General features: G+C 37.8%; 4 protein-coding genes and 1 long non-coding RNA gene across 5 annotated transcripts; 4 read left to right on the top strand and 1 right to left on the bottom strand.

The window, feature by feature from the left end:
- Window positions 1-2,292: 2,292 nt before the first annotated feature.
- Window positions 2,293-4,084, top strand: LOC108849780 (uncharacterized protein At2g27730, mitochondrial). The gene is made up of 4 exons (XM_018623384.2): window positions 2,293-2,393; window positions 2,849-2,969; window positions 3,571-3,609; window positions 3,684-4,084. The coding sequence occupies exons 2-4, from the start codon at window positions 2,868-2,870 to the stop codon at window positions 3,879-3,881; spliced, it is 339 nt and encodes a 112-aa protein (XP_018478886.2). The 5' UTR covers window positions 2,293-2,393; window positions 2,849-2,867; the 3' UTR covers window positions 3,882-4,084.
- A 301-nt stretch (window positions 4,085-4,385) lies between these two features.
- On the bottom strand, window positions 4,386-5,389 carry LOC108849840 (60S acidic ribosomal protein P2-1). Its single transcript, XM_018623447.2, has 4 exons — window positions 5,246-5,389; window positions 5,061-5,151; window positions 4,633-4,862; window positions 4,386-4,548 (listed from the first exon to the last, which is right to left on the bottom strand). Exons 2-4 carry the CDS (start codon window positions 5,146-5,148, stop codon window positions 4,522-4,524), a joined length of 345 nt encoding a protein of 114 aa, XP_018478949.1. The 5' UTR covers window positions 5,149-5,151; window positions 5,246-5,389; the 3' UTR covers window positions 4,386-4,521.
- Window positions 5,390-5,856: 467 nt separating this feature from the next.
- On the top strand, window positions 5,857-7,471 carry LOC108852045 (uncharacterized). Its single transcript, XR_001949426.2, has 4 exons — window positions 5,857-6,237; window positions 6,437-6,527; window positions 6,618-6,819; window positions 7,156-7,471. It is a non-coding gene; the product is annotated as an uncharacterized LOC108852045 (long non-coding RNA).
- A 2,637-nt stretch (window positions 7,472-10,108) lies between these two features.
- LOC108853195 (putative F-box protein At1g21990) lies at window positions 10,109-12,134 on the top strand. The gene is made up of 3 exons (XM_018626640.2): window positions 10,109-11,234; window positions 11,320-11,460; window positions 11,677-12,134. Exons 1-3 carry the CDS (start codon window positions 10,263-10,265, stop codon window positions 11,998-12,000), a joined length of 1,437 nt encoding a protein of 478 aa, XP_018482142.2. The 5' UTR covers window positions 10,109-10,262; the 3' UTR covers window positions 12,001-12,134.
- A 1,054-nt stretch (window positions 12,135-13,188) lies between these two features.
- LOC108851399 (pentatricopeptide repeat-containing protein At2g27610) lies at window positions 13,189-15,893 on the top strand. The gene has a single exon (XM_018624825.2). The coding sequence runs from the start codon at window positions 13,279-13,281 to the stop codon at window positions 15,865-15,867; it is 2,589 nt and encodes an 862-aa protein (XP_018480327.2). The 5' UTR covers window positions 13,189-13,278; the 3' UTR covers window positions 15,868-15,893.
- Window positions 15,894-16,842: the final 949 nt, after the last annotated feature.

Genomic DNA, 16,842 nt, shown 5'->3' with positions numbered 1-16,842 from the left:
CATAAATAAGACAAATGATATGTATCAATAAAGTAGGAACATGTATGTATGGGCTGTATTTGGGTTACAAAAAATGTTAGGTGTATAGCTGAAGTAAAGGAGAAAAGTAAATTATAATTTGCATTTGATTTTTCATGACGATTAAACTAAAGAGAAATTGCACTTTATACACCATATTTTCTCCCTAATTAGATAAATACCATAAATATCAAAAGATGATACCATAAATACCATATTTTGCTAAATATTCATGTTGTTTTTGTGTTATGAACCAATTGACTCAAAACTAAAAGTAACATAATATATTTCATTACAAAATAAAAAAGGGCAAAATATAGATGTTTCTTGCAATGGAGAGAAGAGTGCTTGTAGTGGAAGGCTTCTTGTATCAAAAAAGGGGGCAAAAAATATATAGATGTTTCGTGCAATGGAGAGAAGAGTTCTTGTAGTGGAATGCTCAAGTTAATCACCACTGGATCACAAACCCTGGTTAAACATGTTTTATTATACTCTCTTAAAATTGTTTTTGCGAGGTCATGGTCTTTTTGTACTTCCACTTGTTCACCACATGCCTATATTATAGAGGATAAAAAAATACGGAGATAGACCAATTCATCAGATTCATACAAGTAATTCAAGAGTCAAAATAACATATTCTACAAACAAGTATATAAATCAACTGATATAATGAATTTACCAAGTCAAAATCAATATTGTATCCTTAGTCTTAGTCTGAATTCAAAACTAACGAAGTAACCTGCGTAACCTTAGTGCATGTTCTCTACATATAAATATACGACTTTACCGCATACACGATTTGTAAAACTTAAGGATATAGACCAGCAGAATACACAAGTTTAAAAATGTACGTGGCTCGTTTATTAACTTTGATGATTCTGTTGTTCTTTGCATCATCAAACACGGTCTCGGCTCGAATACCATTCGATTACAAGTCTCTCAATACAAGTAAGTTTGCAATCATGATAAACTTTTTCTTTCGTAATTTCTGTTTTTTGTCCATAGAAATTAATATTCGAAGTTTGATTTTTTTTTGTTTGGAAAAGAAATAGGAAATGGGGTATGGGATCAAAAGGTTATAAACGAGATCAAGGGTAGTGTGAACCCCAGCAAGTCACCGCGTGGAGGTCAAAGAAGTCGCCCACCTAGAGGTCCCAAACCCTAGATTTGTATGGACTCATAAAGTTGTTGTTTTAAAGATTGTAGTTCGGGCATTGTTTCTATAACTAGCTTCATTCATGTAACGGTATGTTCAAGTCATGTGTGTAAATCTGTTTGGCTTATTTAATTAAAATTTATTTCTTCTTCAATTATCTAAATGAATTCTTTTGTCTCGAGGAGAAGACATAACTAGATCTTCTCATATTATGTAATTATACTTTTCTCGTTCTCTTTGTTCATCAACACAAATAGACGATTTAAAGAAATTTACTCAGTCGATGTCGTCATAAAATAATCTTTCAAGCAAGTGCATATTTTTGTTTGGTTTAAAAAGCAAGAGCATATGGGGGTAATAAACTAATTAAGAGTCACAAATCTCAACTGAATTCCAAGAGATTCAAAAATATAATTTCCTTCTAACTAAAACAATTGACAAACGAGAGGCTCGTTCCTCAAGTGACATATAGAATAAATTCATCAAATGATCTTAATACTGATGGTTGAACATTTTGTTCTAAAATATGTTATAAATCCAAATTTTCCTTTTATTTAAATGTTGCTTGAACATAAAATTTTTCCGAATTTTGTTTTATTCAATAACATATGATCATCCCACCTAATAAATCTAATATAGGCTCCAATTGGTGACACCTTGATGAATCAAAGGAATAGAAAAATAATTGAACAGATTTTCATTTGAGAAAATGAATAAATATAAAAAGTGGAACGAAAATGAATAATCTTTTAAAAAAAATTCTATTTGTTCCTCGTCAAAATTTAAAAAGAATAAATTTCTTCACTAATTCATCTAAACATGCGGAAAAGAGAAGAATTCAGTAGGACCCACATGTAATAAAATTGACAAAAAGTTCAACATGATTGGTATAAAATTAAAAGAACAAAGAATTCATCAATTATTTTTCCTAAAATATGGTCACCAATTAGAGCCATAAAATGCATAAATATGTTTATTTTGGTTACTTGGTCAATAACAATAACAGGCATATGTTAAAAAAAAAAAAAAAAAAGCCAATAACAGGTCCTTTGTGTTTCGAATTATAAAGCCCATTAGTAACAAGTGCTTTTGGGCCCAATAAATGAGCGTTACAGCCCATTTAACTCCTACGTCCCTCCCTACCTCTCCACCTCTTCTTCATTTCTTCTTCAGTGTCATTTGTTTTCATCTGCAGCCGGACGCTCTTCAACGCAACGAGGTTCTCTTCCCTTCCGATCATCATCATCTTCTACGTTTACGCTTCCTCTGTTCTCGTTTTTTTTTTCGATTAGTTTACAATCTGATATCATCTCTGTCGATTTAGTCATTGTCATCGATGATGACCAACGTTTTTTTCCAGAGATTTCGGTTTCGTTTATCTGTTTCACGATCACGATTAGGTTTTTGCTTATCTGCTTCCATTTGATATATTCGCCTTCTGTGGATTATCCATTAAGTTTTATGCTTGGATCTAAGTCTTAAGAGATTCAGATTCAGAGCCTTGTCTCTGTTTTCTTCTCCAGAATGTGTATCTCTTTATGATGTAGTTGATTCAGTATCTTGAGTGTGATTGTAAACAAATAGTTATGAATTGATTTGATGATGACGAACAATAATTGTGAGTGTGGCAGAGCAGATGAGATGTTGACCTTTATAATCTTTTTTGATTCACAGGATAACTTGATCATATATAATGGCAGCAACAAGAAGCGCTATCAGATTTGTGACTCGCAGGTTCTCCAGTGGCAAAGTTCTTAGCGAAGAGGAAAAGGCTGCTGAGAATGTTTTCATCAAGGTATCATCATCCATCTTGTCTCTTATACACTCCCTAGTTAATTAGATTCCTCTAAAGCTATATTTCTATCTACTTCTCTGTTGATGACGATGATGAAAACGTTTTACTGATCCTTATCTTGTTGAACTAGTAGAATTAGAATCTCCGAAGCTTAATTTTCCGTTTCTTTTGTAGAAATCTTTTTGTCCATATCTTTGGTTATTCTATCTCTTATCTCCTTTCCTTTTATGATGATGAAAACTTCGTTTCGGTCCCTTCTTGAGTCTTGATTCTATTCGTCTCTTGTTGTTAACTATTAGTCTATTACACTTGCAAGCCTCAAAATAATAATAAAAAACGTATATCTACTTTCCTTTTATGGGGTGATTACTAAAACTTTTGATCAATCCGTTAATGATTTGTCAACTGTTGGAAAATATTCGTGTGTTTAATTGTACGAGTTAAATATTTTTTATTATTTAGCATCTAGCTTACGTTGGAGATACTTTCTGTTCAAGAGTCATTTAATGTTCCTCTTTAGCTTGGTTCTAATCACCGTATGGGGTTTCTACATAGTTTTGATGGGAATCAGTCTGTTAACTTAGCTACATTGTTATTCCAGAAAATGGAGCAGGAGAAGCTTGAGAAGATAGCTCGACAGGTACTCATTCCTGTAAATAGCTCATTTGGATAAAGAGAGAACTTACAGTAAACTTGTGATGATGTACTTACTAGGGTCCGGGAGAACAAGCAGCAGGTTCAGCCAAGGCTAGTGGTGGTGGAACTTCATCAGCTGAATCCGCGGGACCAAAGGTGTCAGAAGACAAGGACAGAAACTATGCGGTTGTGGCGGGTGTGGTGGCTGTCGTTGGTGCCATTGGTTGGTACATGAAATCAGGCGGAAAGAAGCAGCAGCCTGAGGCTCAAGAGTGAAGAAAGGGTAGTAGATTGCTGGACTTTGGAATGGCTTCCTATAATAAATAGAGAGTGGCTTACTCTTTGTATGAGAAACTTTTGAATTGACTACTACTCTTTCTTTTGGTTTCGATTTACAAAGTTCGAGAATAGATTTTACTTCTTTCTTAGGTTTGTTGACATTTATGTTCGGAGTCTTTAACACAGTCGATTCGGCTCTCCTCTGATCAGAAACATTACTAAAGAGTAAAGAGCACAAAAATATACAGAGATGCCGAGTTCAATTGAAGAAATCTTAGCTAAAGTTCTCTCGTGAATACTTAAAGTGTAAGAAGGAAGATACTGAATGTGATGCAGATTGTGGTTCAAAGAAAACAAAATAGTAATTGTGTTTCCGGTGGATAGAATATTAATTGAATTCGAACTCTTTGGATCATATCTTTTGGTAACTATTTTTGTTGGAAATCATATTTAACATTAAGGCAGATTTTCAAAAAAAGAAATAGAAATGCAAATAAAAGATCATGTTTGTGTAAAATCTCTTGAGAATTTCAGGAATGTCAAAAGATACTGACCGAGAACAAACTAGAAAACAACAACATATAGGTTCCAAGAGGTTACAAAATGACAGCAAAAACCAGTGGCCAAGCATACCGCCTTACTCGAACAGGCTGAAACCCATGTCCTGCAAAAATGAACACAAAGTGAGCCATCATAATCTAATATTCAAGATCAAAGGTTACTTTGCTAGCAATGAAGTAAAGCTTACATCATCGGATTCTTCCTTCTCCTCTTTCTTCTCTTCTTTCTTGGACTCAGCAGCAGGGGCAGCACCTCCACCACCACCAGCAGATGGAGCAGAAGCCATGGCAACGCCACCACCACCGCTGGGTACTGAAGCCAACTTCTCCCTTCCGACAGCAATCAGCTCAGCCACGTCTTTCCCATTGACTTCCTTTAACAAGAGCTCAATCTGAGAATCCTCTGTCTCAGCACCAACTGCAATAACCAAAGACGAGATAATGTCACAACAAACATTTTCTTTATCTTCACATTTGGGCTATCACTAACAAGCATATCACATTTTCTTTACTTATTACAATACGTTAATGTACGCAATAAACACCAATCTTCTACATGGAGTTCTCTATTCAGTCTAGTCAAATCAACGTGTTGTTCACTAAGGTAAGTACAAACCTGAATTGAGGATACCCTTGATATCAGCACTGGTTGGGCAAGCTTTTCCGCTCAGAACGGCTAGCAAGAACGCGGCGACAACCTTCATTTTCTGGTAAATAATACAAAGACTATGTAAGTAAAAGACTATGTAAGTAAGTAACAGATCAGAAATCGAAAAAACGAAATGGATTGGAGAAGCTTACTGCGGAAGTTGATGGGAGGATCTCGCACGAGGCAGCGGAAAGCTAAAAGGGTTTCTGTAGACGGCAATGAAAGAAGTGAGGAAATTTGGAAAGTATTTTTTATTTATATACAATACACTTTAGGGTTTTCTTGTCTGCTCTCCTCCCGGTATACTTTCATTCGGCCCAGTTCCCTTTCAAGCCCAACATACATTTTATGGGTTACTTTTTTCTTTCATATGCCAAACTATGATAAGATGTGGTTTATTACATTTCAATATTTGATCATTTGTTTAATTTACAAATCTTAAATGCTTTTATTGAGGCGTTCTATTTTATACTATCTAGTAAGGAATCAACACAATAATAACACAAGTGATTCTCTTGAAAATAATGACATTTCAGTTTTTTCAGAAGCTTGAGAAACTAACATCTATTATTATTTTACACTACTAAAAGTGCAATACGAAGCTCTATGGAACTGTCCACGTCGTTTAATTAAATCCACCTATCAGAACATTTCATTTTGCCACCTCATCTCTGCTTGGGCGATTCTAAAAAAACTCGGGCCTCCTACACTTGGGCTCTTAATTTTCCTGAAATCAACTCTATGAGTCTCATGTACGACCCATATGAAAAATACTTGACAAATCCTAATTACCTAAAATAATCGATCTACGATCAATCTCCGTTTCATCTTCTTTCAATCTCTGTTACCCATCCTCCTCTGCAATCAATCATTTGCTTTAATTCCCTCTTAATTATTTCCTTTCACCTCCCTTTCTCTCTTATTTTTTTATAAACTCTTTCTTCTTAGCTTGCTTACAAATCAAAACCAGAAAATCTCATCTCACTAAGCTCAACCGGAAAATCTCCTGTCGCTTTGTATTTCACATCTCACGAAGTCTATCTCGATCCGAGTTACGATTCCGACTCATACATTTCTTGGAGGCGAAAAATGCAGCAAAGGAGGGAGCTCTATTGGACTGGAGATTCTCATCACCGACGAACAGGTTTGTGTCTTTAAGTGATGCCAGGGTTCATATCATCAAGCCGTTTTCAACGATACTTGAATTGCAGTATCGTACTTATTTTAACCAGAAAATAAAACCTTTCTTTCTTGAAGTTTTGTACCTCTTTAAGAAGAACTTCACTAGAGTTTCTATCTCTCTTTCTGAACACTTTGTTCTTGAAAACATGGCTTATGATAAGGCTGCGATAAGCTCTAATGGTAGGGAAACAGTAACCAACTTCGAGCTGAGTTCATACCAGAATGAGATTAACTCTGAGACCAGTAACCAAGGTAACGTAACATAATCTAGAATGTATACTTTCATAGTCAATCTATAAAACAGCTTCTGATTTTGTTTGTTGTTTTATTTCTTTAATTAAGGTGGCCATGACAAGCTTGATCTCAGCTTGGGAATGTCACTTTCCCCGGGAATGCGTCAAAGCAAAACGGAAGGTTCTTTCATTACCCTTAAAAATACTTATGAGATTCATCGTGGAGTTATGCTTTTATAGGTTATGCTTTTCACATGGAGTTTAAGTAAGGTGGAAAACGCCACTGAGATCTTCAATCTCAGAATATCTAGGTAATGTTCTTTGTCATGGTCATCGTAGTTTCACAGTCAGCTGTTGTCACATGGCATGATTTAGAAGTGTTAAACTTTGTACAAAAAAACTAACTTATTTTGCAACTCACTATTAATCAGTTGCGCCAATACCAGCAGAGAAATTGAGAATGAGAGTCGGAATATTTTAGCACCTAAGGATCATATTAGTTTTCAAAGCTAGAATCATGCAAAAAATGAGTCATAACAGACAAATTGATCAACTTAAAGGATCACTTCTCCATTTATCTTCCCATAATGTTTTGCTTAATCTTTAGCTTGCTATCTTATTTTCTAAGCTGATTATTTTGTTGTCAGGTTGTAATTAGCAGCTAAGCCACAAACAAATTGATCACCTTAAAGGATCACTTCTCCATTTAGCTTAACGTTGGACATCTTGATCCTGATGGTATCTACACTGGCCAGTTCGCCAAACTCCCCTCTGCGTATTTGTCTGTGCCCAGATTTGTCATAGCTCTCAACTAATCTACGTTAGATTTACTTTTTCATCATCTCAGATCTTAGTTTAGTCTTCCATAATTGTATTTTTAGCAAAAAGTATGATTGTGTTGGTCTTTCAACGTTTTCATTCTTATGAAACATAACGATGATACTAAAAATGTTTGTTTAAGTAGTTGTTTCTAAACAATTATTTCTATAAAACAGTGGTGGATATGAAACTATTTTACTAAATGCTATTCAGGTCCACCGTCTCACTCATCAGCCTAATTTGTCTTGGTCGCTACCATAAGCGAAAACTGACGATCTAGGACTACGTATGTTTCCTTTTACGGCTGTTGTTTTCTACAACCTGAACTAAGAAAAGTTTATTTTATCTGACACATTAATAACCTACTTGATGAAGTTTTTTAAATCCAGTTTTTTTTTAAAGAATTTTCTCTACATATACTACATGCTTTCAATATAAAAATCAGTGAAATGGATCCATTGGAGAAGAAACATACAAAATATATGTTGCAAAATATTACAATGATGCTGGGTATTTTTTTCTGATTTTCATTCTTGCATGGCAAAGAAAATAATGAAATAATTCTACGACTCACACTTCACACTGTGATTTCAACTATTCTTAATTCCACCACTTTCTTAAAGCTAATAAAAACGAATCGATATAGACACTCGAGTTATATAATGAAAATCCAAGGACAAATGCAAAATAGATATAATTTTCAATAGCTTAAATAAAAAGTTATCTTTTGTTGACAAATGGAGATTTCAAAAGTTTAAATTAGTAGCCAATTTAAAAGTAGTTTTCATAACAACCTAAATCAAAATAGTTTTCATAACAACCTAAAAATAAAAGAATGATTAGCTCATAATAAGAAATTTTGAGTTCTGATTATCTTAAATTTGTTGGACAGAAATAACTTTTTTTTTTATTATCTGAGGATTTTTGTTTCTATAATCGATACCATTAATACAGATACATTCAATTATAAATGCTAAAAGAATTTACTACGGGTCTAACTGGTGACCAAGGAATGAAGAGGAATAATGCATTCCTTAATGTTCTTAACAAATTTTACCATTCATTAGGAATAGTCATTCCTTTTCATTCCTTCTCATTCCTTTTATTGTAGAGAATTAAAGAACAAATTTATTCCTCACTAAATTTGATATGGAATAACCGTTCCTCATTATTCCCATAATTTTATTCCCATCAATTATTTTCCTTTTTGTTCCTACTATTCTCGAGATGGTCACCAGTTAGACCCTACATTAAAATTGCAAAACAACCCGGGCGTAGCCCGGGAATAGTTCTCGTGTTAATAAACGAAAAAAAAACTAAACTTACAATCAAAGAATGGTGATTATAATATGTCACCTGTCTCGGCTAAACTTGCAGCTGAAGATAGGTTGCTTGACCGAGCCACGAAGCTGAATCCGAGGACTCAAAGTAGTAACATCCACGAACTGGAAAACATAACGAGGATCAGGATCTAGCTTCACCCTAAGATGAAGTTGTGCACCACCTTCTCGCTTGTTCTTTCCAATTCCTATCTAACCATTAAACATAGTTAATGGCTTTCCTTCTCCTCATTTAGGACCTACCTCCAACTTAAACAACCCAATATGCTGTCTTTTAGCACTAACTCCGCAGTGAGAAAAAAAAAATCTTTTTACCGGTGAAAACATAACTTTTCAAGTGAGCGTTAGGATTATAAAAGCATCTAGGTGTCAGGAGAGTTCTCAAATCAGACTCTTCAAGATAAAAGCTTGTGGAGACGTTGTGATGGCCAGGAGCTGGATCTAAGAAAAGTATCAGAGGGATATATGTGGTCTGAAGAGGAAGCCTCTGAGTTTTATCTCGCAAGAGCATTGGGAACAAGAGTTCTTCTTCTCGTCAGATATTGAAGCAAAGTTTTGGACATACTTGGGACTTCTCAAAGCAAGTAAGCCTACTGAAAAACGGATAAAAGCTTGGGGATCCATTTTGAAAGTCAGAGATATTTTTCCATGGTGGTATGATCAATCAATCTGATAAAGCCAACACAAGAGACCAAAAAAAAAAAATAAAGTTTCACACATGTCATTACAAGATCATAAGAGCACCTCCATCCCAAGGTTTTTAAGGGGTTTATAAGAGATGGAGGGCCCGGTGAGATCCGTTTTTTTTAAATCCTCCACTCTCTCACCTCTAAAACCTTCAATTTAAGAGTTGCCTTGCACTCAGTGCCGGCTCTACACATGTGCTGAAAGAGCTTTAGCACAGGGTCCTTTTATTTTTCAATAATTTTCTTTAAGGAATCAAGATCCTATTTTGTCAAATGTATACAGATTTAGGATCCTGGTTTTGGATTTTAATAATGTTAACAATGATTTTGGAGATGAAAAACTTGAGCACAAGGTCCACTAACTTAATAAATCGGCCCTGTTTGCACTGTTGCGCGGGTCTCATGCATACGTGACAATCCGCGATTGATTGTTTTTGTTGTTTTTTTTTTTTAAATCTGAAAAAAAAAAAAAAATTAAGAACTCCAATTGGAGTTCAGCGATGGAGGTGCTCTGAGAGGCATCATTTTTCAGAAAAATATCATAAACTATAATAAAATTATAAATAACTACCATTTTTAATTTATTATTTTTCTACATTATTTTCATAACAATCAATCTTTAGAAATTGTTATTTGGCGATGGATAATTTTGTAAGGAGAAAGGTAATTTCCCTTAGTAGAAAGGAAAAGGTTAATTGCTCTATCGGTAAAAAAAAAGTCAATATAAAAGGGAAAGAAGAAACAGGTGCGTTCTTGGTTCTGTCTCGACATCCCTCGTTTGTACTTTTCGCAACCTTCTTTCCTTTCATCCAATCCTAAGTTTGCTTTATCCAATTCGTTTATCTATTTTTATTTCTGTCGGATCGATTAGTTGAGTTGAACAAAAAGAAACAGAGCAGGGAGGGAGGGATGGGTTGTAGAGATCTGATCAGCAGTCTGCCAGACGAGGTTCTCGGGAAGATCCTGTCCTTCCTTCCGACACATATCGCCGCTTCCACATCGGTTCTGTCCAAAAGATGGAGGAATCTTCTCGCGCTTGTAGACAAGCTTGATCTGTGTGACGCAAGTGGTGGTCCTCTAGGCTTCCCTGAGTTCGTGGAAAAAACACTTGCTCTCTTTAAAAACTCTCCACTCATCAAGACGTTCCATCTTAACTGCGAGCACAAGCACGAAGAGTCTCGTGTGGACGGTTGGATCCGCACTGCCCTGGAGCTCGGCGTCTTGGAGGAGCTTCGCTTGGAGACCGTAGGTATGTATCTTATAGAGACTGAGTTCTTCACGAGCAACACACTGGTTGACCTCACGATATGCGATGGATTCTACCCCGCCGGTCGCCTCCCCGCTGGTGAAGTCTTTTTCCCAGCCCTCAAAAGACTCTCTCTCTTCTCCGTGGCGTTTGCAGATTGCGACATGTACGAGGATCTCGTCCTTGGGTGCCCTGTGCTCGAGGAACTGTTCCTACACTATCCTGATGATAACAATCCCCCGGCTTGGGCAGGGATCGTCTCTAGCCCTTCCATCAAGCGACTGACCATCTATCACGAGTATCCCGATTACCGTGAAGTTTATGACTCTCTTCTGCTCTACACGCCCAGTCTTTTGTACCTTGACTACTCTGGTTATGTTGCGGATAAGTATGATGTTGATTTTGATTCCCTTGTTGAAGCAAGGCTTGATCTTCGTCCTTGGGAGCCACTTACAGACAAGGATGATGATGATGATGATCGTAGTAGTAGTAGTGATTGTGAGGATGATACAACAGACGATGATGATAGTGATTTTGAGGATTATGCAGATTCTTTTAATTCTTGGGATGTTACCGGCCTGCTTACAAGTATAAGCAATATCAAGACCCTTCACTTGTCTTCGGCTTCTCTTGAGGTCAGTTTTTTTTTTTTTTTAATACTTGTTTCTTCTGTTGATTAATTTGTTTCAATATTAATTTGTTTTTGTTTCGGTGATTCAGGTCTTTCACTTTTACTGTGAATCAATGCCAGTCTTTCACAACCTCCTTACTTTATCATTTGAGAGTGACAAAGACAAAGGATGGCAAGTGGTGCCTCTTCTTCTCAACAGCTCTCCAAACCTACAAACTCTAGTCATCAAGGTAAACACAATATTAAATTAGTAATACTCATTGGCTATTTTAATTGAATTTTCAAAGTTACTGATCCACCTAATCTCTTGTTTAATTAATGATATTTAGCTAAATTAATAAAACGTTATGAATTTATAGATGTTTCATTTGATCACACTTTCCATCTTTTGCAATAATATTTTTGTACATGAATGAATATGTTTTCTTTTTTTTTGTCTCATTCAGGGCCTTGTGCACAAAGTTACAGATAGATGCGGGGACGCCTGCATCTGCATCCCTAAGAAGAAGAAGAAGGAAGATGGAGTACCATGCTGTTTATCCACATGTCGAGTCAAGATGTTAAACATTTCAGGGTATTTAGGAACTTGTAGAGAGCGGAAACAGTTAAGTCATTTCTTGGCGACTTTGAAATGTCTTGAGACTGTCAAAGTTGGTGTTGAAGTTGATAACCAACAAGAGAACCATATTCATAATAGATACATGGGAATCATCAATGCTCTTATCAATCTTCCAAGAGTTTCGCCAAACTGTCAGCTCCAGTTCTTCTGATTTCTCTTTTCTCCTTTTAAAAAAAAATTATTTCGTCAGTCTGTTTATTTGATTGTCACAACACATTTGTATTGAACTCTACTTTTTTTATGTAATCATAGCTGTTTTTGCATGAAATCACATAAATGTACGACCTACATTATGTACATGATAAACATAAACAACTAAATGGTACTTTTTTCCTCCTTTTGTTATCTGTTGCATAACATAAATATCAAGTTTAAAGTTTGTTGTAGTGGATGATGTTGTAGTTTAATGGAAAGACATAGAGCTCAATGACACACAGTGAGAGAAAGCATCCGCAAGAACAGGGTATTGGTTGTAGTTGATGATGTTGATTGTTGAAGACATGGAGCAACTTAATTCGGTCGGAATAGATTTTAGCTGCTTTGGGGGCAGGAAGCAGGATAATCATTACATGCAGAAACACGCATTTGTTAAAGCAGCTTGGAGTAGAAAATATATATTCACCGAAAAACTTGATTGTGGTGAATCTTTTGAACTCCTAAGTTGGCATGCCTTTAGAACAAGTGAACCTCCTGAAGCATTTCAAAAGCTCTCTGGAAAGTTGGTTGAGTATTGTGCAGCCCGGGTTTCTTGGATATTGCTTGTTTTTTCATTGGGATGGATAAAAACGATATAGTCTGCATATTGGACGGATGCAACTTGTACTTCGACATAGTACTCAGCGTGCTGATGGAAAGGTGTCTTAATTATTACAGTCCATGATAACAGAGTAATGATGCATGACTTATTGCGAGACATGGGAAGACAAATTGTACGAGGAACAGCTCGGATCAACTATGAACGAAGTAGATTGTGGGATCTTGATGATGTTATTGATGTATTGACAAACAATTCTGTAATGTCTTTAATTCCGATAAGTTCTTTTTTTTGTTGTCTTCTACCTAAAATTATAAGGTAGGTTTGGGATCACATTAGACTGATAAAAATTATTTTTCAGTATTAGGGTAGGGATCATGATGCAGTTGAATATTCAGCCAGAAAGCCAGAAATTGTGGTTAACTTCACTCGTGTCAAATTTTACCGCCGTAATTTCTCTTCTAGTAGCCGTTGATTTATGAAATATTGCAATGTCAGTCACTGTTGACTTGAGAAGCGAGGATAAAGAAAATTGGGGATAAAAAAGTTGAATAATTTGATTTTGAACCAGAGAGTTGCGAATAAAAAAATCATATAATGTCTATATATATATATACACACAAATTTGAAGCGAAAATACCAGCAAAACTTTTAGTTCTTTATTTGTAAAACCAAATGCAATTCAGACCGACAATATGGAGACATCAATCTCTGAAGAACCTCAAACCCAACTTCAGAATCTACAGCCTCGGTGTTGTCACTACACCGTCTCGTTTCCACTGTGCACACAACATGTTCGACAAAAGTCCTGACCGAGTTCAAGAAAACCACACAAGCTTGCTCTTCGGTTACTCTCGCGACGGACGCACTCAAGAAGCGACGAGACTCTTCTTAACCATCCACCGTTCCGGAACGGAGATGGACTGCTCGATCTTCTCCTCCGTGCTAAAGGTTTCCGCTACTCTATGCGACGAGCTTCTCGGCAAACAGCTTCACACCCAATGCGTAAAGTTCGGGTTTTTAGACGATGTGAGCGTCGGCACGTCCCTAGTCGACACGTACATGAAAGGCGGTAACGTTAAAGACGGAAGAAACGTTTTCAACGAGATGAAAGAGAGGAACGTTGTTACTTGGACTACTTTGATAAGCGGGTACGCGAGGAACGGGTCCAACGAGGAAGTCCTGAAGCTGTTTATGAGAATGTATCAAGAAGGGACTGAGCCTAACTCGTTTACCTTTGCAGCTGCTCTCGGAGTTTTGGCTGGAGAAGGAGCGAGTGGGAGGAGGGGGTGTCAAGTGCACACGGTCGTGGTCAAGAACGGTTTAGACAAGACCGTTCCGGTTTCCAACTCTCTGATTAATCTGTATCTCAAATGCGGTGACATTAGGAAAGCTAGAATCTTGTTTGATAAGACTGAAGCAAAGAGTGTGGTTACGTGGAACAGTATGATCTCGGGGTATGCAGGGAACGGTCTTGATTTAGAAGCGTTGAGAATGTTTCACTCTATGAGGCTTAGCCACGTCAGATTATCTGAATCTAGCTTTGCTTCCGTTATCAAGCTCTGCGCTAACCTCAAAGAGCTGAGGTTCGCGGAGCAGCTCCATTGCAGCGTTGTCAAATACGGGTTTTCGCTTGATCAGAACATAAGGACGGCTCTGATGGTGGTTTATAGTAAATGCAGAGTGATGTGTGATGCTCTTAGGCTGTTCGAAGAGACGGGCTTCCACGGGAACGTTGTCACGTGGACGGCTATGATCAGTGGTTTCTTGCAGAACGATGGGAGAGAGGAAGCTGTGGGGTTGTTTAATGAGATGAGGAGGAAAGGTGTTAGACCGAACGAGTTCACTTATTCCGTAATCCTCACTGCTCTTCCTGTGATATCTCCGGAAGAGGTTCATCCACAAGTTTTAAAGACCAACTACGAGAGATCCTCCACGGTTGGGACCGCTCTTCTAGACGCTTATGTGAAGTTAGGCAAAGCAGAGGAGGCTGCGAAAGTTTTCAGCGGTATTGATGATAAAGATATCGTCGCTTGGTCGGCGATGCTTGCGGGATATGCTCAGACCGGAGAGGCGGAAGCAGCTGTAAAGATGTTTAGCGAGCTCACAAAGGGAGGGATGAAACCGAACGAGTTCACGTTATCCAGCGTCCTCAACGTGTGTGCTGCCGCTTCAGCTTCTTCCGGACAGGGAAAGCAGTTCCACGGGTTTGCTATAAAATCAAGAGTGGATCACTCTGTGTGTGTTAGCAGCGCTCTTGTAACCATGTATGCAAAGAAAGGCGACATCGAGAGCGCGGAAGCGGTCTTTAAAAGGCAGGGAGAGTCGGAGAGAGATCTAGTGTCGTGGAACTCGATGATCTCCGGGTATGCACAGCACGGGGAAGCTACAAAGGCTCTCGATGTTTTCCAGGAGATGAAGAGGCGGAAGGTGAGAATGGATGGCGTAACGTTCATAGGAGTGTTCGCTGCTTGTACACACGCAGGGCTAGTAGAAGAAGGGGAGAAGTATTTCGATATAATGGTGAAGGAATGCAAGATTGCACCTACGAAGGAGCATAATAGTTGTATGGTCGATCTATACAGCCGAGCGGGGCTACTCGAGAAGGCTGTGGAGGTGATAGAGAACATGACGTACCCAGCTGGTTCGACCATTTGGAGGACGATTCTAGCTGCCTGCCGTGTGCACAAGAAAACAGAGCTTGGGAGGTTAGCTGCAAAGAAGATCATTGATATGAAACCCGAGGACTCAGCTGCGTATGTGTTGCTGTCTAATATGTACGCAGAATCAGGAGATTGGCAGGAGAGAGCGAAAGTAAGGAAGCTGATGGAGGAGAGGAAGGTGAAGAAAGAAGCTGGTTATAGTTGGATTGAGGTGAAGAACAAGACTCATGCGTTCTTGGCGGGTGATCGGTCTCATCCTCTCAGAGATGAGATATATAAGAAGCTAGAGGGCTTAAGTAGACGGGTGAAGGATTTAGGGTATGAGCCGGATACGAGCTATGTGCTTCAAGATGTTGATGATGAGCATAAAGAAGCTGTTCTTGCTCAGCATAGTGAGAGGTTAGCTATTGCTTTTGGGTTGATCGCTACGCCAAAGGGAAGTCGTCTTTTGATCATTAAGAACCTTAGGGTGTGTGGGGATTGTCATGCGGTTATCAAAATGATAGCGAAGATTGAAGAAAGAGAGATTGTAGTTAGAGATACAAATCGGTTTCATCACTTTAGTAGCGATGGTGTTTGCTCATGTGGGGACTTTTGGTGACAATAATAAAGAAACAATTTTATTTATTTTATGGAATAGTTACATTTTTAATTTATTTTACTAATCATTTTAAATAAAATAGAAAAAATATATTTAAGAAAGTTAAAATATTGAAAACATCTTTATATGTTAATAAATATATAGTCTTAATTATATAAATTAAAATTCACAAAATATTAAAAAAAATTAGTTATAGTTTGTTTAAACTGAACCGAAGTAACCTAAAACAGAAAAAAAAAATCAAAATCAAAATCTGAATTTAACACCCCTACTTTAAGCTAGGGATGGCAATTAAGGACCTGGACCGCGGGCCTCGTCCGTAAAGACTTGCTGCGGGGCGGGATTGGGCCTCCATTTGATAAGCCCGCAAAATTGCGGGCCTCGCGGGACGGGCTCAAAGCGGGACGGGTTCAAAGCGGGACGGGTTCAAAGCGGGACGGGTCGAAAGCGGGATGGGTTAAACCGCGGGATTTTGCAGCAATCCTAAGTCTCCATTTATGCTTTCACATGAGAGAGAGAGAGAGAGAGAGAGAGAGAGAGAGAGAGAGAGAGAGAGAGAGAGAGAGAGAGAGAGAGAGAGAGAGAGAGAGAGAGATTAGACACTATGGAATTCCATTGATGGTGGTTTCAGTGTCGATGATGCTTCCGGTCTCCTAAGCACCTCTAATCTGCACTGTAGAGCTTCTTCAAGTCATCATAAATGATAATAAATACATTTGTTTTGTATAAGCTTAATGTATTGATCTTATAAGAGTATATTCGATCATGTGCAAGATGAAAATCAATTCATGTCTATGTTTGTTTGTGCATGTAGAAATAAGCAATGTAATATTGATGTCCCGCGGGACGGCCCGCGAATGCCTGCATATTTCGCGGTACGGGATTGGACAGCTAGTTTGAAGACCGCATCCCGCGCGGGACAGGCCCACCGTGTACCGCCAGAAGTCGAACCCGCAGCGGTTCGGGACGGGACGG

The sequence above is a fragment of the Raphanus sativus genome, chromosome 4, assembly GCF_000801105.2.
Source record: "Raphanus sativus cultivar WK10039 chromosome 4, ASM80110v3, whole genome shotgun sequence".
In the NCBI taxonomy this organism is placed as follows: domain Eukaryota; kingdom Viridiplantae; phylum Streptophyta; class Magnoliopsida; order Brassicales; family Brassicaceae; genus Raphanus; species Raphanus sativus.
This window is presented reverse-complemented; position numbering and strand designations above follow the sequence as displayed.